This window comes from Panulirus ornatus, chromosome 33 (genome assembly GCF_036320965.1).
Source record: "Panulirus ornatus isolate Po-2019 chromosome 33, ASM3632096v1, whole genome shotgun sequence".
Taxonomy (NCBI): Eukaryota; Metazoa; Arthropoda; class Malacostraca; order Decapoda; family Palinuridae; genus Panulirus; species Panulirus ornatus.
Window position 1 is genome coordinate 10,590,874 of NC_092256.1, and position 25,145 is coordinate 10,616,018.

At 37.9% G+C, this 25,145-nt stretch overlaps 1 protein-coding gene across 2 annotated transcripts in view; it reads right to left on the reverse strand.

Annotated features, from left to right (window-relative positions):
- The window catches only part of LOC139759451 (regulation of nuclear pre-mRNA domain-containing protein 1B), a 33,831-nt gene extending 15,677 nt beyond the window's left edge, over positions 1–18,154 (reverse strand). The window contains exons 1-6 of one of the 2 annotated variants that reach the window (XM_071681595.1): positions 17,758–17,891; positions 17,059–17,158; positions 12,499–12,738; positions 9,708–9,761; positions 5,576–5,766; positions 1,189–1,288 (exon numbers count right to left, since the gene is read on the reverse strand). In XM_071681595.1, coding sequence (XP_071537696.1) covers positions 1,189–1,288; positions 5,576–5,766; positions 9,708–9,761; positions 12,499–12,712 — 559 coding nt within the window. In that variant the 5' untranslated portion in view covers positions 12,713–12,738; positions 17,059–17,158; positions 17,758–17,891. Of the gene's footprint in view, positions 1–1,188; positions 1,289–5,575; positions 5,767–9,707; positions 9,762–12,498; positions 12,739–17,058; positions 17,159–17,757 lie in introns of both variants that reach the window. The other variant, XM_071681594.1, reaches the window with a different exon arrangement.
- Positions 18,155–25,145: the final 6,991 nt, after the last annotated feature.

Here is a 25,145-nt window from a genome sequence, read left to right on the forward strand (position 1 = left end):
TTCCACAGGGTACTGATCCCTTGAATAAGATAAGACACTGATGAGGTGTTGCAGGATGCAGCCACCTGACCTTGTGTTCTGAGCACCCACTGTGACTTGAAATCCCATGTTTATCCATATTTTCCCATTTCCAGGTGAGAATTTGGACTTTCTCCTCCTTCAAACGATTACAGCCAACCATTTTGAAGCACAGGTGGAACAAATACAGTGCCCATAAGTGAAATTCCCAAAATGAAGGGGCAGCCGGGAATAGTAAAGAAAGAACATTGTTCCCTCAAGATATCCTGAGGCACACTGAGGCAGACTGCTTATGCTCATGCTGTTAGAAACACGAGTCTTTGCAACCAGATGTACGATGATTTCACCCTGGAGCATCACATGCTTGCACCCAAAATAAACCTTAGCCATGTGTTGCCTTTAAAATATACTTGGGGCAGAAAAGGCTTTTTCCAGACAATGTATTCTCACAATCATTTTTCACTCCATCTACAGTTCTGGTTGTATATCCTAAAATAATTCAGTCTATTAAGTCCAACTCCAAAGCTTACATTTTCTCTGTGACTGTTAATGTACACTATATCTATGTTTCACTCCTAGGAATCAAAGTAGGCTAACCTAAACTTTCACAGAAGTTCAACTACATTCAGACAGGCAACAACTTGTATATCTTTCATCCTCATCTCATATATCTTGGTATTCATTCCTCCATCATCAATTAAGACACCTCCTAAGTATATGAAATTTAGTAATTTCCAACTTCTCACCATCTACCCAGACTATATATTCTACATTCTCTATTCCAATATCACAAAGGTCTTGCTACCATTCACCCCTCTTGCATAATCATCTAAACCCCTCACACCTTCCATATTAACACAGCATCATAGGGATACCACAATGTTTATCCTTTTCCATTCTACTCCACTACCTATATTTTCTTCAATCCCTCACAGCCTCATCCATTAATACAATCAACAACTAAAGGGATATAGCAAACCTGTTTATATTGTGTAAATGCCTAATTACTGACATGAAGTCAATAAGAGTGGTGGAGGCCATCATGATCAGTTGTATGGATGATCTTCCAATGAATGTGTTGTAGTATAGAATCCTAGACAGGGGTCTTCATACACTAGTGTCCTTGACTCATAATGAGTTCCAAAAAGGATTATATAATGCATATAATACCTTGAAGTTTATTGAGAAGATTCACATCAGACACTTCATCTGGAAGGTTGGCAATCTTCTCACGAACAAGAGCATCAGATGTTGCTGCATTTTCCAGCTCCTAAAAAGTAAAAAAAATTAGGGCTAAAAGTCTTGGCTACAAACAAAAAAAAATCTACAAAAATACCTGTAAATAAGAAATCTATTACACTCATGCATAAAGTGAAGAGATAGATGTCAAGAAGCAAAAAATGGATTATCAAATGCCAGATAAGGAAAAGCAGAGGCTGTTAGATGTAAATATGGTGAGAAGGATGGGAAAGTGTGAGAATTTCTTGGTTAAAACAAGAGTGAAAGGTAGTGAGCATAGAACAACAGCCTGTATGAAAGAGTACGTAAAGAATAGCACAGGGTGTGGGAAAATGAAACTAAAGGGATGTAAAAGGATTGGAGTGTGAAAACAGAAAATGAAGGGAGTGTAAGTGGATATGAAAGGTATTTTTGGAGGCAGTGCTTGAGAGTACAAATGAAGTGTGAGATGCAGATGATAGGATGTCGATGTACAAGAAAGGATAATGAGAGGTAGATGAGGATGTTAAACTGCTAATGAAACATAAGAGGAAGGTACAAGGTTCATATCTGCAATGAAAATGTAAATGAAACAAAATGAAACTAAGGAATAGGATGAGGAATGGAAAGTGAGTAAATCAAATGAAGGAAGTTTAAGTGGGTAAGAAAGGCATCTTAGGATGCAGCGCTTATATGTCCACATGAAGCGTGTGAGATGCATATGGTAGGATGTCCATATATGGGAAAGAGTAATGATAGGTGGAATGAAGTTAAAATCCTAATAAAATACAAAAGGAAGGTGCATGGTTGGTATCTGAAAGGAAGGAGTGAAAGTGACAGGGAAGAGTGCATGACAAAGCACTAGGTCATGTAAAAGGTTCAACTGCTGAAAAAAAGTGGATATATGAGAAGATATATGAGTGAGAGTCAAGGTGAATGGGATAGCAATGACAGGAGGTAAAGTTTCAGAACATGTATGGCCAGAAGTGAGGTGTCCAAGGAATGTCAGACTGAATGTTTCTAGCAAGGAGACAAAAAAGTAATGATCAAATTATTGTACAAAGTCCAATGAAAATACAAAGAGAAAGTAGTGATTGACAAGGTGGTGTTATGCAGAGAGTGGCTGATTAAGAGAGGTATAATGTGGTTTCATGAAAGGTTTAGGGTATGTAGATCAAGTGTTTGCTGTACAGAATATGAGAAATACTTGAAGCAACAGAATTATTCATATGAGGTATTAATGGATCTCATGAAAAGGCATGAAAGGACTAACTGCAATGCAAACTGGAGGTATTCATCTCAGCCTACATGTTTCTATCTGCAGCCAGACACATAAAGTACCCCACTTCCTTTGGGTCCTTTCCCTTAAATTTGCACTTAAGACTGTTCTGTGTACTCCCCTTGCTACATTTCATTCCTTTATTTTTGTTAACATTAACTTTTAGTTTTTCTTTTACACTCTCTTCTAAAGTCTGTCACAAGCAAATGGAGTTTCAATCTGGAATCTGACACCATGGCTGTGTCATCTTCAAACTGCAAATGAATTATCTCCCTATGCTCCTACATCCTTCGAAACCTTTAATAAACTTCAAACCTATCAACAGCCCTAAGACCATATTTACAAACCTTACAACCTTGTCCATAAGGAGATCAAATGGCTACAAAGACATCATAAATCCTTGTCACACATCTTACTTCAATGGAAACTACTTATCCTCCTAATGTCATACCCAAACATATACTTTCCCCCCTGGTTAAAACTCATGGCATTTATTACCTTTCCATTTATCCTACACCCTGTATATCTGTAGCACCTCCCACAAGGCATCCCTGTTGACCCAATCATGCACTCTCTCCAGAAACATCTGTACCACATAAATTCTCTCACTTTCTCCAAGTATGCCACCACTCTATCCATCACCCTTTTCAACTTTTCCATACACCTTCCTTGGTATACTCAATATACTTATACCTCTATAATCTGAGCATTTGCTTTTATGCCCTTTGCCTTTATTTGAGGGCACTATACATGAACTCTGTTTCTGTCCTGAGCCAGCTCAACCTGAGCAATATAAATGGCAGGTAACATGATGAACTAATCAAAAATACCATCATAACCTTTCTTGAGAAACGCAACAGCAATCCCATTCACTTTTACCCATCTGCCACACTTAATCTAACAAGGTATTCACTATATTCTGTAATTTCACTATTTTCACTACACCACAAGCCACCTCATCCCAAATACATCAAATCAACTATTCTATCCTCTAGCTCATTCAACTGTCCTCAAAAATATTCATTCCACCTCTTTTTTGACTTCATCTATAACCACTTCTCCATCTGCTCCCATCACAGTCATTCTAGTTTTGTTCTCCTTCCACAACATTTTCTTACTTTCTCAGAAGTTCATAGATACTTCCTCATCTTAACTCTCACTTGACCTCTATTTCAGTTCTCATAGCTTCCACTTGACCCACTACAACTTTCTCCAGTACTCCTCTAAATCACTCACACTCCTTCCTTACAGATACCATCCATATATCTTTCTTTCTCTTTCTAATCCCTACACTCACTACCCTTTCTCACATTCTACATTCCACCTGTATGCCAATCTTCCTTTGCATGAATAAGCAATTATTTACATAACTTTTACTTTCCTTATACTTACTCTCACCCTACTGGTATCTCTGCCCACAGGCCTCTTTTTCAGGTTCACTCACTTTCACCTCTTCTCTCACACACATATTTCTTCATTTCTAAAACTATTCCAATCTTTCACACTTACATCTCCACCATGAAATAATCACACCCTCAATCTGCCACTTCTCTCAGCACTCTTCACATCCAAAAACATCTCCTTTGCATGCTGTCACTTTAGCATAAAATCCAATAAGGCCTCTTTTTCAACAACTCTATTCATCCATCTGTTTATCATGTATGCACCTTTTATCATGTCACGTGTTCCCAATAACCAATTCTCTCTCAGACACTTTTTCATGACTGACATTTCCTGCATTAGCAAGGTAGTGCCAGGAACAGACAAAGAAAGGCCACATCCACTCACATCCAATCTCTAGATGTCTTGTGGACTGTATCAAAACTACAGCTCTCATATATTTGATAAAATTCCACCTGACCAAAGGTAAAGTTATGAGGATGGGACAGAGCAAAAACAGAACTCAATATGAATTTTAGCTGACTGAAAATAAGCTTCAGGATTCCATGGGTGAGAAGAATTTGGGAGCCAATATTGTCCTAAACCTGTCGCCAGAATCCCAAATCATGAGAACAGCTACGCAAACAATCTATCTGCTGGCAAATATCACAATAGCATTCAAGTATTTAAATTGGAAAATATTTAGTAAGCAATTCATATCCTGCAAATGGTCAAAACTAGTATATGCTTCTAAAGTTTGATCACTGCACTTAAGAAGCACAAAGAGACAACAGAGAAAGCCCAGAGAAGGGTCTACAACAATGTACAAGAATTAGGAAAGCTGAGTTACACAGAATGACAAGAGGCTTTAAATCTGCCCACCTTCGAACAGAAAAGAGTGAGTGGTGACATGATCACAACTTTTGAGTTTTTAAAACAACAGTAAAACAAATGTAATGCATGTTACTAGAATTGAATGAGGAGAAAATTACCATTACAAAAAAGAAGAAAAAAAACTGTCACCATAAAGAGCACAATTCAAAAGATGTAGCCAAATTTGTGAATGGCAAATGGAAGAGTTTTGAAAGAGACCAACATACCACTTTCTTCCTTGAGCAATGGGAAAATCAGCTGCGAAGTGATATATGGGCAAAGAAGTAAAACAGGATAATAACAACACCATGGACAAGAAAAGGGTTCTATATCAAATCACAAGAAAAAAAATCTGTATTGTAAATGATGAAAAGATGACAAAGATTGGGATAAAGTAGTAGCATCTTATCTCAGTGTCAGTAATGCCAAGCCTGAGTGAACAGTACCTAGGAAATGTTGAAGAGATAAATATATCATGTGGAATGGAAAGATATGAACATGAATTAAATCTACAACTTGAAAAGTCAAGCAAAAGCCAGCACATAACAAACACCCTACTTTCAAAAGACAAAATTGCACAGAGCTCAGAATGTAAATACCACTGGTAAAGACAAAAGATGTTACACACTACTTGAACAATGAAGAACTGTTTAAGCTTAACTTTCATTTTGTGGAAAACTAAAACAAAGGTAAATATGTTAATATACATAAAAGGCATGATGAAATTTTCAAACAAATTTTGCTGATATGATTTCAAATGAGAACATCTGATCCAATTTAAGTATCACTATCTCCAATGGAAGTTACCTGCAGAGCCTCAATTAACTGTTCTGGTTCTGGAGGATCACTTGGTGGTGTGGTGGATTCAGGTGAGAATGCAAATTGACTCAAATCTCCATCACTGTCTCTTCGCAATCGAGGTTCGGGTGTTGTTGACCGGATGGAGTCACTTGAACTTTCCCTTCGATGCTTTTTGACTTGTGGAGTATCAGTCTTCCCTGATGAAAATATTTACAAAATCAAAATATAGCAATAAATTAACTGCATCGTATCAGAGGAGAGAAAACACAAATCAAAGAATATGAAAATAAATAGAAGCATGACAGGCACATTTATTCTTATATCTCACAACCTTGTACCTAATATCTCATTCACATATCACTGCATCCTTACGTTTACTCTACCTTCATCTGAACTTTGTCACCCTTCTTTCATACTTGCATTCTTTCTGATTCATCTTCTCCCTAGCCAACACTTTTATCTCTCCAGTCTTCTTTACACCATACCTCCACCTCTCCTTAATCCTCACCTCCACAAGAACTGCAAAATGGTCAGAAACTCCAAAAATTCCTCTCCAGACTCTTGCATTCACCACAACCACTCTAAATCTTTCATCCACTTTCAGATAATCATCAAACCCTTCTGTCTTCTCCTACATCCATTCTCATCCATGGATATCTGTGGATCATCTTGTGCTAATGAATGGTATTTGCAAGAAATAAACTCTTCTCAGCACAGACATCCACATAATAACTTCCATTCTCATTTCTTCCAGGCACTCCCCATTTACCAAATATCTAACCATTTTCATCACCTCCTACCATCACATTCATATAACCCATTTACAACCACCTTCCTCTACTCCTTAAACCCATTTATACAATCATTCAAATTTCTACGAAATGCTTTGTTCCATCCTTACCTCACAGTCTTCACACTTACAAGTGCATATAAACATACACATGCATACTTCACAGTTCCAAAGTTTCCTTTCACCCACACTATTCTCAATACAATTCATCCATCCTCTGTAAGACCTTCCCATACTCTCGGCAACAGCACCATTGCAAATCCTTTTTTCCCTCTTCCTAAATAATTTTCATCCACTCTACTCCATACCACTTCTTACATGCTTTTCAATAACTTACATTTATCTTTATCATTTCCATTTTCACCCCACCCAACTCCCAGGACATCCAAACTATAACTTTTAAAGTGAGCATTCAATCACAAGCATTTCTGTTTACAAACTGACCACAAATGGGGCATATAACAGCAGAAGCATACTTTACCACTGGGTGGGATATGAATCAAAAAGGAAAGAACATAAGATATCTAATATATCGTATTACTAAAGAAAAATATACCATACATTAAAAATAAGGTGGATAATTTTTTTTTCATATTCTAATCTTTTTATTTATCATACTTAATCGCCATCTCCCATGTTAGCAAGGTAGCGCAAGGAAACAGATGAAAGAATGGCCCAACCCACCCACATACACATGTATATACATTAACGCCCACACATGCACATATACATACCTATACATTTCAACATAAACATACATAAACATACACAGACATATACATATACACATATTGACGCTTATATGCCCTGGTTCAATCCATTGACAGCATGTCCACCCCGGTACACCACATAGTTCCAATTCACTCTATTCCTTGCATGCCTTTCACCCTCCTGTATGTTCAGGCCCCGATCGCTCAAAATCTTCTTCACTCCATCCTTCCACCTCCAATTTGGTCTCCCACTTCTCCTCATTCCCTCCACCTCTGACAAATATATCCTCTTTGTCAATCATTCCTCATTCTCTCAATGTGACCAACCCATTTCAACACACCCTCCTCTGCTCTCTCAACCACACTCTTTTCATTACCACACATATCTCTTACCCTTTCATTACTTACTCAATCAAACCACCTCACACCACATATTGACCTCAAACCTTATCATATTCCTTCTCCAGATCCATAAATGCTACATACAAATCCATCTGTTTTTCTAAGTATCTCTCACATACATTCTTCAAAGCAAACACCTGATCTACACATCCTCTACCACTTCTGAAACCACACTGCTCTTCCCCAGTATGATGCTCTGTACATGCCTTGACCCTCTCAATCAATACCCTCCCACATAATTTCCCAGGAATACTCAACAAACTTATATCTCTGTAATTTGAACACTCACCTTTATCCCTTTTGCCATTGTAAAATGGCACTATGCATGCACTTCGCCAATCCTCAGGCACTTCACCATGAACCATACATACATATAAAACATTATTCAAATTTTCACTCTAATTCTCAAGAGTCATAGCTGAAATGTTGCAATCAAAACCAGCTCCAATTGGGAGATTTTGGGAAAGAAAAGCATGGCTAATACTTATCTCTAATTTTCCCTAATGAAAATTTAGGGATCAGGAGCAATCTTGTTTTAAGAAGATCCCACAGCCACCATGGAATTCCTCATCATGTGTACAGTGGTCTACCTCACAAAGCAGCCCATATCTCCTATTGCTTTATGGCACAGTAACAGCTGAGTTGTGTAACTGCCAGATGTAAGTGCAAAGTACATCAACCCAACTACTGGGACTTTGTCCACAAGTTACTCCCAACGTTCCTAACACCATGATAAAAACAGTCTCTATGAAAAGAAAAAACTTTGTTCCCTAGAATTAAGCTAAGAGAGCCTCTTGTAAACCAAAATGCCAGTTAAGACACCTTGTCCACCAGCTGATCTCGAAAACTTAGGTAAAGATCAAAGCACACCACATAGGCATATCAAGTAGCTCCACTTGTAAATCTCTTAACAAATTTGGTACCAGGATACATCTTAGAAAAGATCTATAAAGCATTCTTACTAGAGCTGAATCAGTGACTCACCACCTTCAGAAGCCCAATTAACTTCTGCCCTAACACATCATCACTAAAAATAGCAGCTCACATGGATTCCCACACTGCCATAACTATCAGCTGGTAAAGAATTGTCTGATGTACCAGATGACCCATCACCACCATTTAATTTAGCTTATCTTTGTGTAACAGCTGGTGGTTTTCAGTACTGACAAAGATACTTAATATGTCAGGAATTGCTGTGTTTTAACCTTCAGGCAGGTTTTTACAACACCTATATCCATATTTCCCTCATAAAATATTTTCCTGCACAAAGTGTAATAAGGCCTATGAACAGTAACATCACTTTTAGTAGCAATGTGGCATTCTCTCAACCTTTTAAAATGTCTGAAACTGGCATTTCTAGAAGGTCATGTCTGCTATCAAATACATGCTCAGTTGTCTGAAAATTTATAAGATAATCTAATATCGGTATGGAAACATGTAAAACAATGTTATATGTTGCGGTAGATTGTGCGCTGACAGCTAAGGATTAGCTGTGTGCAAATGAGGCCATTTTTCATTTGTTCCCAAAAGCAAAAGGGGGAAGCATTTGTGCATAAGAAAAAAAGTTTCACAACAGGTATGTAATCACAAATAGTGCATAAAATTAAAAGAATATGTTTCAAAACAGTTATGTAATTATCAATTTTGCACAAAAGAAAAAGTTTCAATACAGTACGTAATCATTTCTTACCAACATGTCAACTTATCAAAGAAGTACTTTACCCAATGTGACTGTTCATGAAATCAGTTGACTTACAGACTAATGATATACTAAAAAAAAAGCTAAGAGCTAATTGAAGTACTGTACAAACAAATCCCTATACAATATCATGATCTACACAGAACATTACCAATTGGCATGTACTGCTAACAACTATAGCAACAACTACATAACAAGAGATCATTGGTATACTTCTCATGGTAAGGAACACCACATGATTTCAGTCTTCCAATTCAAAACAAGTACTTAATACTGGTAATCTGGTAATCCAGAATTAAGATATTCCCACAACATATGATTGAGAACATTAATATTCGATGAATGAAACAGCTCTGAAAATGTGACACAATCTGTGCTGGTAGCATAAACTTGTTACATTAAGACCCAGGTCTTCTTACAAGACAAGGGGTTCGAACATGCATCCTATAAACATTGTCAAGCATGGGAAGTACAGTTAAATGGCACTGATGACTAAGTGGGAATGAGAGATATGAAACAAAATTAAATTATGCTTACCACTGTGCTCTCGTTTTCTGCCACTGTTCTCCTTCAACTTCATTTGTCCTTTATCTAGGATAAAAAAAAAGGAGAGATTATAAGGATGATATATATCATTCTAACCCTCTAGGAAAGATCACAGACTAAATATGAACTATGAGCAGTTATATTTCTATATTTCCATAAAAAAATCCTCTGCTTCACACCAGTGATTAATACTCACAATTCTCCCTTTCCCAACAAATATGACACTTACAAAATGCATACACCACAATGAAATAACCCCAAAAGCACTAAACAACTGCTCTCACAACCCAGGTTTCAACACCACTCAAATCACCAGACATGCACTGAGTTGCCCTTCCTCATCTGTATTCTGAATATCTCCCATCTTTTCAGCACTACACACGCTGAAAATCCAAAATGCTCCAAAATCCGAAAGTTTTTGAGTAGCAACATGGATACAAGTGGAAAATTCCACACCTGACCTCAGTTGCAAATGCTGGGCTCTAACACTCTGTTGGCACCGGTTTGTTACAAACCATTGTCACCACCAGACCTACTTGCATTACCCACTGTGTTTTTTGCTTATTCTCTCTAGTGTGAATAAGTCTAAGAAAATGATTGCTTATCAGTACAGATTGTACCTCTCTAATCCAGTAAAGTAGAGGAACTTGAGGATTCTCTTCCTTGTCCAAAACTGATGTTGGTAAGTGTTTTCAGTTTGCTTATGGCCTTTGTGTTGAAGTCTGCAGAGTGGGGAGTAAACGTCATGGGAGTGTCATATGTAATACTCACTGTGATTGAAATTTTAAAGAGTGGATGTGTATAATCCAGTACTTCACCTTTACTACCTTCCACAGGATTCTCATAACATGTAGGGTAGTAAATGGAAAACTAACCAACCTGGTTATACATTATACAGAAAGGATGCAAGAACACAGTTCCAAACTGGCAGAAAATTGCACACTTGTGTCAACCACCTTAACGTTACCACCAAAGTTAGCATCAATGGAACATTTACAGAAATTACAGTCCACACATTTCCTAACAGAACATGCTGATACTTCCAATCATTACTCTGACTAATGTTGATAAATTTTCTGAGAAAATCAAGAACAGCTGAAATTATGCCAAAAGAAAAAGAAAATGCACAAAATTAACATACACCTATTGGCTTGGCTGACCAAAACAAGCCTTATAGCTACCACAATGAGGCTGGCAATACCAGTGTTGACAACCAACATCAACAACTTCTCCAGCTATGTCATTCCTTTAAAAAGAAAAAGATGAAAAAAAAATCATCTCCAGCATACCATGAATAAATGAGCTAAACACACAATTATTAGCAAAAACCCAAGATGGAGACAAAGTTCACATGTCAGGTCAAATGACTAGTAGTAGTTCAGTATGCTCTGCCATATTAATCATAACTCAGTCTTTGGCTTCAAGTGAGAGTGAAATGATATCTTCATCACACAATCAACATTTCTCGCAGGTTTTCCTTTCCTGAACATTGGTATTGGAGAAGAGTATTTAAGCTGACTAGTTCCTTTTGAAAAAATAAATTCTAAGGCTCAGATGGCATACTGATTTCAAAGCAAAAGCAATGCAGAATCTGTGTCTCATAAAAGGTGATACTTCTGGGCAAAAAAGGATTCCCTCCTTCATCTCAGCCTATTTCACTGCCTTTATAGCCAGCCACTTTGGCTGACTTATTCTGCAGAATTTGAACAGCACTAAAACCTGATGGTTATTCAGCACTTTATAGCATGAACAAGATATCTTAAAACTTAAAACTAACCAAATAGACTGATATATTTTGACTTCCTTTAAAAGATATCCAAAATTTAAACTGTTAATATAAAATTATACATTTGGATTTCTTTACAAAATTCATCAGTCTATTTACACTAACATACTGTCTAAAATATTTCCAATGTATTTACTCAGTCCAGTATAAATATTTACACTAACATACTGTCTAAAATATCTCCAATGTATTTACTCAGTCCAGTATAATATAATTCATATCTGACAATAAGGCTTCCATATATTTGCCATTTAGTTTGCACATTTTCAAGGATGATATCGCAATTACAGGTCTCACATATAGGGGCAGGTCTCCTTCTCAATATATAACCATGAGTTAACACAATATGACCAATCCTAAGTCAACAAAACAGTGTCTCACAAGGCAATTCCCATTGAAGAAGCATTACCATATCGTACTTCAACAACTTTCTTCGTCCTCGGTGATTTGTAATTTTGAGGGCTCACAAATCCTACTGAGCTTGCCATTTACATCTAACATGATTATTAATTATTAATGCACTTTAGCATTAGCAGCTGCCATTCCATTACTGCTGTTAACAATATGTTCAGGATACCAGGAAATTTCTACTTTCTTAAGCTAAAAGTGGATTCTCACAATCCAATCTTAAAGACTTTTTGAACTATAGGATGCATTGTGGCATAGTGTCAGTCACTCTCATCAATTGTGAATGAGAATTTCATTAAATATACAAAGTGAAGCAGGGTAGAAAGTAAATGTTAGAATAATCTAAGTATGATAAGAAGTAACTAAAAAATTTTTAAGCCAGAAGGGAGAGTGACGGAAAGTGATGGCTGTCTTAAAAATCAAAATTTCTGTGCTGTAGTTCAATAAAGAAGACAAAAAGAATACTTTCTATGAAAATGTCTAGAACTTCATTTTCCAGATAACTCAAGTTTATAATTTTTTAAGCATCAACCTCAAAATATACCGAAATAACATGAAATTGCAGACAAGGTAAATTAGCAAACTCACTTAAATATTTTTTGAATATCCTGATCTGGTCAGCATCAAATACACTCCTATCCTCCCAAACGCTGAGCAATCTGCCAAGGCCTTTGGAGGATTTATCATCTAAGCGTACACTTCCCAGATGCTCAAACACCTTGCCTAGCTTACTGCCAAACTCCTTGTTGTACTCTGGACCTTTCTTCTTACTATTCTGAATCACATCATTTGCCAGGTACATGAAGGTAAGTTTACGAGAATCAGTTGCTGAAAAACAAAAATCATCAGTTACTTCTACAATATAATCAGTCATGATAAAGGACTGCAATGATTATGAATTCAGACAAATCAATTCACTTATTGGATAATAACATAATCAAGACCTAAGATCTAAGATCTACTGCACCATGGATTTTAGCTGAGCTTAGAGTACCTCTACAAAGACACCCCCTTCGGTGTTTCAGCATTTTCTAAAATACACAATAAGGTACCTTAGCTCTACCCTTCATTTCACAAAAAAATATAATCTCTTTCTTACACTGATGAAAAAGTGCACAATATCAAAATATTTGTTTTCTTATGCATTAAGATTTAAGTTTGTACTTTTGGAAGAATACATTAACTAACAGCTTTGTTAATACTAAGCATAAAAGTGAGATTCCTTTCATTTTGTAGCTTATCATTTCTATGATTAGGTGCAGGAAATTATTAAAACCATTCTTTTTATGAATTAAGAATTAAACAATTGTGGTTCAGCAGAAACACAATATCTACTAGACTGGCTGTTGGCCAATCCAACAGAGTGAGCATAGTGGTGGGTGCTATGCATGCGGTCGGTGCCACAAACGTACCAAGTCCCATGGAAACATATATCCACCCATTCCTATCATTCAGGGATTTCTAAGGCCTCCAGTGGTTAATCCTAAGTTTGGGTTGCTAGAGCCTAAAATGTGTGCAACATTCAACTTATGGTAGGAAATTATGTATTAACACCAATAGCACCAGATACACAAGGGTTCACTGATGCTAGAGGCATCATGTTGGTGAACAAACATAATACAACAATACCAATAACTATTAAGTAGCAACCAACCATAAAATGAGATGAGCTATATCAATAAGTAAAGCTAACTGTTTATCAATCAACCTCTTCCCTCCCTAATGTTAGCTCATTCAGCTGAAAGCAATAAGACAGCTGGTTCTTCAGCTGGACACATATCTAGCAGGTAAAATCTAGCAATAAGTGTAGCCACGTTAGTGACAACATTCCTCTACAAAATGCAAATTGTTCATGCTTAACAAGCCCTTAAACAAAGTTATCTTTTGTACTTGATAGTGAATCACAAACAGTCTCAAACCAGCATTATCTTTTGTACTTTACAGAGAATCATAAACACTTGCATGCTTATTATGAAGTTATCCAATGTTCATGAGGGACATAGTAACTTATTGACATATAACAAAGGAGAGGAGAGTGGGTAAGGAATGGGAGGTATTTAAGGAAGCAGTGATGGCATGCGCAAAAGATGCATGTGGCATGTGAAAGGTGGGAAGCTGGCAAATTAAAAAGGGTAGTGATGGTGGAATGAAGAAGTAAAGTTGCTAGTGAAAGGGAAAAGAGAGGCATTCGGGTGGTACTTACAAGGAAGGAGTGCAAATGATTGGGATATGTATAAGAAAAAGCAGCAGGAGGTCAGGAGTTGAAAAAGGTGCAAGGGTTGAAAAAGAAGGCAAATGACAGTTGGGATTAGAGTATCATTAAATTTTAGGGAGAATAAAAAGATGTTTTGGAAGGAGGTACATAATGCACGAAAAACGAGAACAAATGGGGACATCAGTAAGAGGAGTAAAAGGAGAAGTGATAACAGGTAGTGATGGAGTGAGTATTTTGAAAAATTGTTAAATGTGTTTTAGGACAGAGTGGCAGATGTAGGGTGTTTAAGTGAGTCAGGGAGAGTGGCTTGGCGAAAAGAGAAAAGTTGGTGAAAGCTTTGCGGAAGATGAAATCTTGCATGGCGGTGGGATTGGATGGTACTGCAACTGAATCTGTAAGAAAGGAGGTGACTAAGTTGTTTTGTTGTCGTTTAGGATATTTAATATATGTATGTATGGATTATGGTAACGCGTCTAAGAATTGGAGGAATCCATATATTTAGTCAATGCATATAGGCAAAGGGGAGAAATGTGTGTTCAAACTACAGTATAAGTTTGTTGAGTATATCTGGAAAATTATATAGGAGGGAACTGACTGAGAGGGTGAAGGCATGTACAGATCATCAGAATGGGGAGGAGCAGTGTGGTTTCAGAAGTGGTAAAGGACATGTGGATCAGGTGTTTGCCTTGTAGAATGTGTGAGTATTACTTAGAAAAAAATTATGGATCTGTATGTGGCATTTATGAATCTGGAAAAGGCAAATGATAGGGTTGATAAAGATGCTTTGTGGAAGGTCTTAAGAGTATATGGAGTGGGAGGTAATCTGCTAGAAGCAGTGAGAAGTTTTTTCAAGGATGTAAGGCATGTGTGCAAGTAGGAAGAGAGAAGAGTGACTGGTTCACAGTGAACTTCAGTCTGCGGCAAGGGTGTGTGATGTCACCATGGTTGTTTAATTTGGTCATGAATGGGGTAGTGAGGGAGGTAAATGCAAGAGTTTTGAAGAAAGGGGCGAGTGTGCAGTCTGTTGAGGGAGAGAGGGCCTGGGAAGTGAGTCAGTTGTTGTTTGCCGATGATACAGCACTGGTGGCTGATTCAAGTGAGAAACTGCAGAAGTTGGTGGCTGAGTTTGGAACAGTGTGTGAAAGGAGAATTGAGCACAAATGTGAACAAAAGTGAGGTTATTATGTTCAGCAGGGTTGAGGGGTAAGTTAGTTGGGATGTAAGTTTAAACGGAGAAAAATTTGTGGAAATGAAGTGTTTTAAATATCTAGGAGCAGAAGCAGAAGCGTCATAGGGTGGGGAGGGGCAAGGGTTCTGGAAGTGGTAAAGAATGTGTGGAAGGAGAGAACGTTATTTTGGAGAGCAAAAATGGGTATGTTTGAAGAATAATTCCAACAATGCTAGATGGTTGCGAGGCATGGGCTAAAAATAGGGTTATACAGAGGAGGATGAATGTGTTGGAAATGAAATGCTTGAGGAGAATGTATGGTGTGAGGTGGTTTGATCGAGTAAGTAATGAAAGGGTAAGAGAGATGTGTGGTAATAAAAAGAGTGTGGTTGAGAGAGCAGAAGAGGTTGTGTTGAAATGTTTTGGTCATATGGAAAGATTATTCTAATCAATATTGATCTTAGCATAATCTCACTATTGTATGAACATAACAAGGTACCATAATGATGAGAACATAACTGATAGCTTGCTCAATGATTTACTCAAACTGTCAACACATAAACAGACACACACAAAAATAAAGCTCTGTGTATAATATGAGCTCAGGCAGTACCAGTCTCGACCTATGTGCATCTTAGCTTCTATTTACTGCTCAAATAACTGAGTGAGGATGAGATGGCAACCGACGGCTTATTCAGTGATCTGTCACAAGCACTCTCACTGTATATATGGCCCATGAAGATGTGGAACATACATGTCATAAAAATTGCAGGAGAAGCTGAGGTATTGGTTAGTTGGTAGGAGGTTCCAAAAGCCAGAAAAAGTTTTGGGACAAAGGTGTTGGTAAGTATGATGGGACACACTGTCATTAGAAGTCAAGTATCCAGCACCCATAATATAGTGACACTTTTATTAGTACTCTCCAGACCATAAACTAACATATCCCCCAAAAAAGAAATTCAATAAAAGAAGTGGTTCTCTGGTGCCATTCACAAAAGACAGTACCTGTTATCTTAAGCAAGATTAGCCTTCCCCTACAGATACTAAGAAAACTGAGGTAACCTCTACACCATTTCATGGTTAGTACAGCAAGGTGCACTAACTTATAACCTTCAACCTCCAGAAGATTATTTCATGGAACAAAATACAATGCCTTTAAAGAATGATAGAATTAGCTACAGAAGATTTCTTCGGCTGGAATTATGACTCGTAAAACTACCAGTAAACAGGATGAAAAAGATGATAAAACCCCAAAACAGTTTAATGTACAGCCTAATGTAACTCAATCTTTAAAAGTAATTACTGAAGAATGGACGGAATTCTATTTACTGTGATGAATCCAGTGATACGACTTTCAGTGGCACATGCAATTTTGAGACATTATTAAACTTAATTCCCTTTAATACATATAAAAAAAGACATAAATAGAGAGGTGCAAGGAATGGAGATAATAGCCAGTTTGAATTACACAGTCAAGATAATTAAATAAATGCTGCATTAGGTCTTTCCAAAAGTACATCACTGCTCTGTTGGTACACTGACAGTTTAGATACACATCAAACTAGCATTGAAGATTGTGTCAAGTAATTCTGCAATGGTAATGTCGAGTTTACTACCTTGTACTCTATCATTCTAAAGCAGTATAAAAGCGGGTTAAGAACATGTGGGAAAATGTGGGTAAAACTAATGTAACCGAATTTTAAACAAATGAATCAACCAAACTTATGAAAACTTTACTGAACCTCCCCTAGTAACCAAGACTTACAGCAAAAATATACAGGTTTAACATTACTGTGGTCTGCTGCTGGGTGACTGAGGAATGGCTGCTCGTTGAGACTGGGCGACGGCACAAACAGTCACTCAGTCTGTTGACACAAATCAGTTGTTGGCAGGATGCTTAAGGATGGGGTAGTCTGGTATATTTCAACTTAAGCGTTGAATACTATGATAAATTTTGGTTGCTAGGGAAGTTATGTAAGGTTTTCATAGGTTTTGTATGTATTCTAAAAAAATTTCACCTGCATTCACATCAACTGATCCCACATTTACTCTCTTATTTATAAGATCCAACACAAATGTCCCACTCACATTACAATATGAAATACAGTGCTCCAAATTAAGCTCTCCAACTCTAATCTCTTTAAGACACTAAACTGTTATTATAAATCAATTAATTCACAACTAAAGCTACTTTCCATGTGTTGCTAATCTGGTGTAAGCCCATTTAGCTTTCCCTTAACCTTGGCTACAGGAATTTACGCACAGCAATCTACGCATACTATTACAGCTCTATGTAACCTTCAGGGTTTGAAATAGTCAAGCCTGTTTTAAAGGACAGTGGACGTCACTAAAACCACTCAACACATGCAATTACTAATCTACATTTGTCAGAGTCATCTACGACCATGATTAAGGTCAACTGTGATGGTTGGGACAAGTGGAATAAGAGTTTTTTAATACTCACCAGCGATTAGCTCACGGTACCACACATTGACAACGTTATGAGCGTGCTTTTTGTGGTGAATCAACCACAGCGACACGGTCTGGATGGACTGCTGTGACATGTTTAGGTCATCTAACTTCTTCTTCAATCCATCTTCATTGAAATTCGCCATGGTTGCCTCCTGCAGGCAAATATATCTGGAAACGCCACCCTACTCAATGTTTGGGATGCTTCCTACTCCGGGCTCACAAACACACCACGTCTCGCTTCTCGCATTCCCTGCAGTGATTCAGAGAGACCAGATACATCAAAAAAGCTTTCCTCAACATATGAAACAAAATATGGTGATTAGCATAATAGTTTAATCAACGGCTGAAATTAGAGATCACTATCTGCATGGGATATGGCCACAGGGCCAAAGTTATTAGGGATTCCTAGATCACGCCAAAGTCCACCGACGTGTTCGAATACTTCAGGACCAAAACACATCGGTCTCTGGGAAAAAATGAAGGAAAAACACTAACATGTAATCATGGGAAAGACCATTTTCAGCTTCCTTATAATCTCAGTTTAATATTAATTTATTGTCACGAAGACAGTTCATCTAAAGGCGTTCTTCCTCAAGGCACCTTTTAACTGTTCTAAAATCGATATCGCTTTCAATTAACTGATTACGACTTCATGAAGTGGATCTCATTATCTGCTAAAACATTGATCAATGGACGAGTAAATAAATGCATAAAATGCGGTAAACTGGGTGGATTTTCAGAGGGCCAAAAATATGGCTTACAGTCAGCAGAGACAGATCTATGTGTGGCGTAAAGTGGGAAAGCAAACGTCTTATCTCGAATTCCATAGCAGATATCAAGAGCCCAGTAGTTCCATGATCAACAGTTAGACTTCTAAGTGGTTTCTGCTCATATCAAGAGAATTCAGACATTATTGTCACTGTGTGTAAATGAGAAGAATATATGTATCAGGGAGAAAATGATCGTGGCACTTTAGTTGTGCCTCAGCATGTATTCCAAGTCAAAGTGTATGATAAAAAACTTGGCCCACTTTGTTTTCTTCATATGTGGAATATAATAATTTACTTATATCTAAGGCTTATTTAGATTGATCTAGTCAAGTCTGTACAACCACATATCAATATCCTTTTTTTTTATTTTACCTTATGAGGTCATGAGCATTCATTCTCAGCTCTCGCCCTAAGCAAATGTTATCGTCGTTACCCTAATGAAAATGTCTTCCCTTAGGGAGGATAGTTTGATCAAGGTGAAATTATAATACGGTTTGCACTGGAAGCATTATCAGATGCCTGATTTATCGACCTCTTATAGGATGCTACTGATCTTGCAAACTAATATACCACAAGCATATATATATATATATATATATATATATATATATATATATATATATATATATATATATATATATATATATATATTTCTATGAGTCCACGGGGAAAATGAAACACGAAAAGTTCCCAAGTGCACTTTCGTGTAATAATCACATCATCAGGGGAGACACAAGAGAGAAATATAAGTCAGTTGATATACATCGAAGAGACGAAGCTAAAAACAACAAAAATACACGTATACACTTGTTTCTAGCATGCTTATTCGCCAGTTATGTAAATTCTCCAAAACCTACTTTACAACATGTGAATAATTACTTCTCCATATATTGGAACACTGAAACTCTCTGTGGCATAATTTGGGGGATCCATAGGACATGGGGTGGAGTAGTAGAAAGACTGGGGTGTGGACAGAATGCGAATGGGGGGGGGGGATTTGAAGTGGGGGGAGACTATTGAAGAACATTAAGATCCTCGTCGTCTTTTCTGTCCCGCTTTCGAGTTAATTATTCTAACAAGTACTGAAGTTTCTGTCATTCAATATCTGAGATGTTTTGAAGCGCTTAACAGTTCCTTTTTTTTTTTTTTCTTGATTCGTTCACATGAAGAAGTTGAAGTGGAACACAAGGCACACTTATTGTTACCATTAGGCTCCATCTCATCCTCGGGTACTGGTGTATCTTGAGTTTGCTGGCTGTGGGGAATTTACCAAATTGTGGACACATTATACGTTTGAAATCACGCCTCCACTATCATCAAATACACACATAAATAAATAAATACATACAAATACCAAGACAAGTGCTTACTTACCATCATACTTCATTTCTCTGGTGATTTCACTTCAGGAATTGTCTACAATATTTGTTTGCGTGCATTTTGGTTTTCTTGTGCCACTCTGATGTCTTTGGAATATGCAAGCAATCAGAACCTCCACGTCCATCTTGATATAAATAAAACGCACCTCGCACAAACCTGCCTCACCTTGATAATGCACCGGAGCTGGCTGGAGCAGCTAAGATTTGATCTGTTCATTCTGGTAAACTTGTCAGCGCTGGTAACCACCGCTGGAAGACCTTGGTCGTGTGGGTAATCCCTGACACTGGTAAACTTGTCAGCGCTGGTAACCACTGCTGGAAGACCTTGGTCGTGTGGGTAATTCCTGACACTGGTAAACTTGTCAGCGCTGGTAACCACTGCTGGAAGACCTTGGTCGTGTGGGTAATTCCTGACACTGGTAAACTTGTCAGTGCTGGTAACCACCGCTGGAAGACCTTGGTCGTGTGGGTAATCCCTGACACTGGTAAACTTGTCAGCGCTGGTAACCACTGCTGGAAGACCTTGGTCGTGTGGGTAATGCCTGACACTGGTAACCCGAGTGCGGGTAAATTTGCTTTTTTTGTGTGTCCTTACCTTAACGCTTGAAGATGTTTAGAACGCAAAAAAAAAAAAAAAAGTCATGTAAGCACTATTTGAGCTACGTTGTTAATGCGAGTGAATCATGGTCGCGAACGTTGTATTTGGGCAACTTTCTAACTAGTTAGGAACCAGCTCAAAGGGGTATATAGCACTCCAACTCCCGGTCATAGGGACAAAGGTATAGGCTGCACACTAAGGATTCTGTTACATACACACCTGCAAACCACTGGTTTGGTTTATAGACATAGATAGGCATTGTATGCGGCCCCGCGTGCAGTCGATGTGTATGATTCAAGTTGCAGAACGTCCTAGTACCACAAGTCACTACTATATTTATCTTGAGTGCACATCAGCTCCACCCTAAGTTCTCATCTTAGCAGACTACCACGTAATGCTAGTTGGGGGAGAGTGATGGTAACTTACAGAATGTCGCATCGCATGTTACCCAATTGGGTTAGTTAATCCTCACATCAGAGACCGATTTAGAGACGATGATGATCACACAGAGGGCACATCTGATGGTGCTCTTATCTTACAAACAAATGGTGGCCATCTTGAGGCGCTGTAATATGCCCTTGTATATCAACAGTAAGGGCCAGTGGACTTACTCACAGACCTAAGCTGATGCCTGGCCTAGTAACGCACGGATCTATTGGGTAATATCATCTCCCTATCACTATTCTGGCACAGTTACCTGTGCTGGATTTAGTACAGTGGCTGCCCCCAGTTAGTGTGGAGGTCGATATAGCTTTATGTTGTTTGACGTGTTCAGTCTGTTAAAGTATTGTAGGATATGTAGGATCACATGAAGTTATTTCTACATGGTGCAACAAGAAGAATAAGAGCAGATGGATGACAAAATACAGCAAGGGCGCGTGTCCATGATTTGCTCAAGGGGTAGCGGGTAAATCATGAAATTGCTTAAGACAATTAGGAACAGTTTTGAACAAAATTGGTATATAAGAACACAATATCTTTTAAGAAACTTAGTAATATGAATTATTGTGATGTTAATTTCAGTCTGTGTCAAATCATTATAAAATTGAATACGGCTGTGGCATAAATGTAAGGTTATTATAAGATCGGAGACCAGTTTTGAATAGAAATTAATTCAAGAAATTTGTTAACACAGTATAGCTGATCGCAATATGCTTTAACAGGCGGAGAAAATTTTATGATAAACTTTTCTTTGATTCGGGAAGGTGGTGAAATTGACTAGGCTGTTTCATCGGTCACTGAAACGTAAGAGATTGTAATAACTATGACAATACATCACTCATCATCAATGACTTCAATATAAACTTTATAGATAAGTCAAGGGGTATAAGTACTCTAAGCATCCCCCCCTCCCCCCGGCTAACATTACACTCTTGATACACAGCACAAAGATTTTGGGTACACAGGGAGGTGTATGTCATTTACCTACGTAATCATTACTAAGTGTATGTAGTAATTATGTAGATATAAATAACAGTATCATCATCTTTACAGTGAAATTTGATTCTTTTTTGTATTAATGTATAATGTGACGGCGTCAGTACATTGGTTCTTGATCTAATTATTATCTGAAACGTTAAATGACACCCAATTCATTTTTTAATTCAGTTATATTATTCTTGAAATTACTGTAGCTTTATATGATTTTGCTTTCGTAAGTAAAATAGAAACTGGAAATCATTTAGAAATCATTTGCTTTATATACGTATAAAATTAGTTCTGCAATGTCTACCTGGAACTAAGTTTGTGAGAGAAAAGACAAGACGTCGGTCCTTTTTGGTGAAATGAACAATATTTAATCAGGAGATAGGTGCGTCCCGGACCATGAAACTCTTCGCTTCCCCCTGAAACCCATTCCACATTAATTTCCTCTTGGAATCATAAAAAAAATTGTTCTTCGAAGAGCCAAGCGCACTTTTATAGAGTGCTGAGTAGGCCTCTTTTTTTTTTTTTTTTTTTGGGGGGGGGTCTTTAACCGAACATGTCCATCTTTTATTTAACCTTTCCTAATCTTTTCCAACCTGATTACTCTATTCCTAACTCCCCAGCTGAAAAAGCCACTCTGGTACTTTGTTTTCTCCCACTGAAACTATGCCATCCATAGTGTCCTCGCATGGGGTCTTCCAGATTATTTTCCAGCTTCAGGTGGAAAAGGGGTATGGCTCAGAAAGTATACCTCCTTGGTTTCCAAAGGGGTGTACCATTGAGTTAGCACCTATTCTAGCTCACCTGTTCGTAAGTACCCAGTCCATCCCTTGTGCTTGGAAGCATGCCTCGGTACAGCCCATCCCTAATGAAGAAGACCTCTCTCACCTTTCTAATTGTTGCCCCATAGCTCTCACTTCTACCATCTCCAAAGTCTTTGGAACTATCCCATCACTCAAACTTAGAATTCCATTCCCTTTTTACACATCACTGGTATTCGATGAGCTAGGTCTGTAGATGATCTGTCCTACGTGACTCACCTCTGATCCTCCTCTCCTAGGGATATGGTGGAACTTTTGTCTTAGTCCTCGAAATCTCACTGGTGTGACAAGTATTTGCTTTCTAAACTCCCTTCCATTAGTTTCACTGCTACTCTCTGTTCTCTAATGTATAGTTTCTGACAGTTCCATCACAGTAGTTGTCGATGGTTCTCAGGGTTATGACCTATCACCTGCTATCTTTCTGCCTCAATAGATTATATCTCTTCTACTTCAGACCCGATGCACTCTTATTCTGAAGACTTCACACACTTCAACTCATTTCTCCCCCCCCCGCCCACTCCTTTTAAAATTCATTCTTTTTCACGCAGTGATCATAATTCCTCTCTCAATTTGAACCTGTGGAGCATTTCAGGGTGGGGCAGCGGTGACCTTGTAAAATTTAACAGTGCTATAATACAATTTCTCTATATTTCTTTTACTAAGAATAATTCATTTCACTCTGTTCAATTCAACCATGTAATAACATTGACATGATCATAACCATATCCTACACTCTGTCCTGGAAACCCCACATAATCAGTATTACAATCTGCTTTCCAAAAGCTGTGCTTTTTAGGTGCTTTATTTATTTTTCATTTGAGCAACTATTTCATATCCAAGAGGGTTTTTATTATCCAAAGCCTTTACACTATTTCTCCTGGCATTACCTCTCCTCAACCTTCCCTTTCAGTAAGTTGTGATGTTGTTGCTATCTAGCTTATAGATATCATTTTGGCCATTTTTCTTGTGAGTTGTCTGTGTGTCCCCATCCCCAAGGTTTGGATCCTTGACGTGTTTGGCTGCTGCTTCCCATAGTTTCTGCGAGGAATTCGGCCACTCAAGATTGGAATACTCTTCCTTCTTCATATAGCCTCTCTTCCTTTGAATCAGGTCTACAAACATATGCAGAAACATGAGTAATTTCTTTTATTCTTTACTTTTTTCTTTGACCGGAGATGGTCTCAAGTGGGGCATGTTTCAAAAAGCAGCATTGTGAGTCAAGCAGCTATCACCTTAATCTCGTCTTTGAAACCCAAACTACCTATAGAAGACAAAGAACTTGACGCTTTCCATGAGAGGTGTGATCCAATGTCAGTCTTCCCACTCCTTGTGACCAGGCCAGTAACTATATGGTGAAGAGGGATATCCTACGCCAGTACTTGCTGACAAGAGGGATATCACATGAGGTTTAGGGAATTTAACCCCCATAATGGAGCATTTGTAGTGCAATTTACTGCACAGTTTTGTCATTATTTTGACTTATGGATAAACATATCAAGCATGACTAAGTCTCATTGTCAGTAAGTTTTATTGACACCTGTTCTGAATCCATTCAAAAGTGAATTTGCTGAATTGTCTTTACCAATTGATCTTTATTCATTTTTTACTTTCATGACCCAAAGATAAGGATGCTGGTCAGTGTGCGCATGAGCTTCCATCTGGATATAGTTATTGTGTCCTGTTTTTGATTGTGACACTGTCTTGTGCACTGCTAACATTTTTCAGGGCTTTGTGGTTCTTTAGGTGGTAATTTGTTGGTGAAAATTTTTCTTGTAGAATTTTTTTCTATGTTTTTCTCATTAAAGAATCTGTTAGTCTCACCTGTTGTTCCAAGGGCTCTGACAAAGTTGTGCATCCTTAAAGAAAGGTAGTCTCGATATATTGATTGTGTGTTCCTTACTATACACTCTGCCAGTCTCTCCTGTTGAAGGAAGGGATTTCAACAAGTTTCCCTTTCCACACACAGGTTAGTTTCCTGATATGTTGACTGTGTTCCTCATATGCTTCTATGAGTGTGGGTGTCCTGTCATATTGGTTTGAAAATCTCTCTGCTGAATGTAGCCAATTAAGTTCTTTCATCAAGTTGTGTTTGTTTCTTATCTAATTCACTAAGTTTTTCCATGTTCACTGTCAGACAACCCGAGTTGTTATATTGGGTTTTGATGAGTTATTCTTTTGAAACGAGGTTCAGGAACATTCTTTGATGGAAAAGGTGGGGACTGGTAAGTTTGTGGGTTCTTAGAAAGCTGGGATGAACTAATGTCTCATGGGTCTTGCTCTCTTTGAAGCTCTCTTTAAGGCCACAGTGGACACTTCTGATTTCATGAATAATAAAAACAAACAATTAGGGCATAGTGGCTTTTTGAGTGCAGCCTGTATGGCCACAT